This window comes from Suricata suricatta, chromosome 3, assembly GCF_006229205.1.
Source record: "Suricata suricatta isolate VVHF042 chromosome 3, meerkat_22Aug2017_6uvM2_HiC, whole genome shotgun sequence".
Lineage (NCBI taxonomy): Eukaryota > Metazoa > Chordata > Mammalia > Carnivora > Herpestidae > Suricata > Suricata suricatta.
In genome coordinates, this window is record NC_043702.1 from 175,060,178 (window position 1) to 175,062,291 (window position 2,114).

Sequence of the window (2,114 nt, forward strand, 5' to 3'; positions counted from 1 at the left end):
GGTGCAGGGTCTGAGGTGTGTGCTGGCCCCGGCTACACTAACGGGGGACTGAGTGAGGAGCAGACGGGCCACTGAGGGTCCCAGGGGGTGTGACTAGCCATGTGCTAAGTTCCCTCATCGTGTCCAGAGATGAGGGGAGCAGAGGCCTAGAGTTACTGAAGGCACAGCTGCTGAGGGGTCCCTGGAGCCTTCGGGAAATTCAGACAAGGGGACGAGCGGCGGCGTCGTTGGACATTGAACCCAGGTCCCTGAGCGCCTTCTGCCATGACTGTCCTCCAGGGAGCGGTAGCAGCAGCAGGGATGAGCCCCGGTCCTTGCAGACACAGGACGGGGTGGGGGGGCCCCGGTCCGTGTGGGCGCCCTGGGCCATGTGGGCGTGGGACGGGCTCACAGGTGCTCGGTGTTCTGGTGAAGGTGTGGCAGCCCACAGGAGGACAGAGAATGGGATTCTAAGGTCCCTGGGGTGGAAGGGGTCTTGGGAGGAGCTGCCACGTCGGGCGCAGCCCCTGCGAGGTGCACGTGTCCAGCCAAGCCTGGGGGTTGGGGTCAAAATGCCCGGTATCCCTTCCAAACCTGGGCACCATGCTGAGGTGTGAGGATGATGTGCCCTTTTCTTCCCTAAGGAAACCGAGCAGGCCCCCAAAACCAAATCTCGAGCGCCCGGGGTGGCCTGCCCAGCCGTCTGTGTGCCCGTTTCCCCTTTCACCGCCATCCTGAGGGCGCATCGCAGACGCCGAGGTGGCGCCGAGGCCGCTTCCTGGCCCTTGGCTCCTGGGCATTTCGAGGTGGTTGTTCTGTGTTTGTTTTTAAAACAAAATAACCTTTATTGGGTTTTTTTTTTTAATCTTAAAAGGGTAATTCTGTTAGAAGGTGGAAGGGTTCCTTCCCAGCTCCCTGGAGTCCTGCCAAGGGAACCCAGGCAGTAGGTCGCGGGAGAGCCCTCACTCCCTCCTCGCTCTCCCGTCTGGCGGCCCCCAGGCGGTACTGGGGGTGGGCCACCACAGCGGGTCACATGCCCACCTCCCCCCCACACCAGGGCGGGTCTAACTCTCTCTTTTCCATCTTCTTCTCCTGCAGGGGCTCCCCCTCCACAGACACCCCTCGCATCCGGCTCAAGGCTGTGAGCTCCGCAGGCTTGGACAGCAGCAGCCAGGGCCGAGGGCCTACCCGAACAGCTTCCAGCTCCAGCAAGTGGAGTTTCTCAGGGGGCGGCTCCCGGCCGTGCCCCTCACTGGGAAGCAGCGGCCTCCGCTCCTGCCGCTGCCGCTGCCGCCGCCGCCGCCGCCGCCACCGCCGCAGCCACCCAGCCTTGTGTTCTGGCCATTTCCAGCACCACCCGCCAGCAGCAGGGAAGCCGAGACCGAGGGCGTCCCCAGGGGCGTGCCTCCCACAAGTCAGGTGCTCCAGAGAGGGTCCCGGGGTCCTGCCCCGGGCGGCCGGGTTCGGCCGGGAAGAGGCATCGACAGGCTTTCCTCCCGTCTCCAGGCTCTAGAGATCAGCCAGGACCAGGAGCAGGCGGTCCTGGAGCTCTTGCGGGGCCTGGGGGCTGGGAAGGCGGCCACAGCGCAGCATCTGGCCCGGAAGCTTGGGGTCCCAAAGAAGGAGGTCAACCGAGTCCTGTACTCCCTGGCGAAGAGGGGTGAGCTGTGCCAGGGTGCCGGGACGCCCCCTCTGTGGAGCATCGCATCCGCCTCCTCGGGGCAGGCCTGGCACCCGCACAGCCAAGCAGCCCACGCAGACCGTCCTCGCCAGGAAGCTGGGGGCTTGGAGCCGGCGTTGCACCCCGCAGACGGAGGCTCCGAGTTGGAGTCGGAAGCCCCCGCTGAGCCGGCGGACATGGCCGAGATCAGAGAGAAGGTCTGTGACTACCTGCTGCATGCGTGCAGCGCCTCCGCCCTGAACTTGGCCAAAAACATCGGCCTCAGCAAGGCCCGGGACGTCAGCGCCGTGCTGCTCGACCTGGAGAGGCAGGGGGACGTGTGCCGGCAGGGGACCACCCCCCCGGTGTGGCGCCTGACCGACCGGAAGCGGGAGCGCATGCAGACCAAGGGAGACCCGGGCGGCGTGCCACCCGAGCCCACTGCGGCCAACCCCGTCCCCGTCCCCGACCCCGC

General features: G+C 66.2%; 1 protein-coding gene across 1 annotated transcript in view; it reads left to right on the forward strand.

Moving 5' to 3' along the window:
- Window positions 1-2,114, forward strand: part of ADAR (adenosine deaminase RNA specific) — a 17,892-nt gene that overhangs the window by 2,923 nt on the left and 12,855 nt on the right. The window contains exons 2-3 of the mRNA XM_029933469.1: window positions 624-785; window positions 1,078-2,112. Coding sequence (XP_029789329.1) covers window positions 624-785; window positions 1,078-2,112 — 1,197 coding nt within the window. The remainder of the gene's footprint in view (window positions 1-623; window positions 786-1,077; window positions 2,113-2,114) is intronic.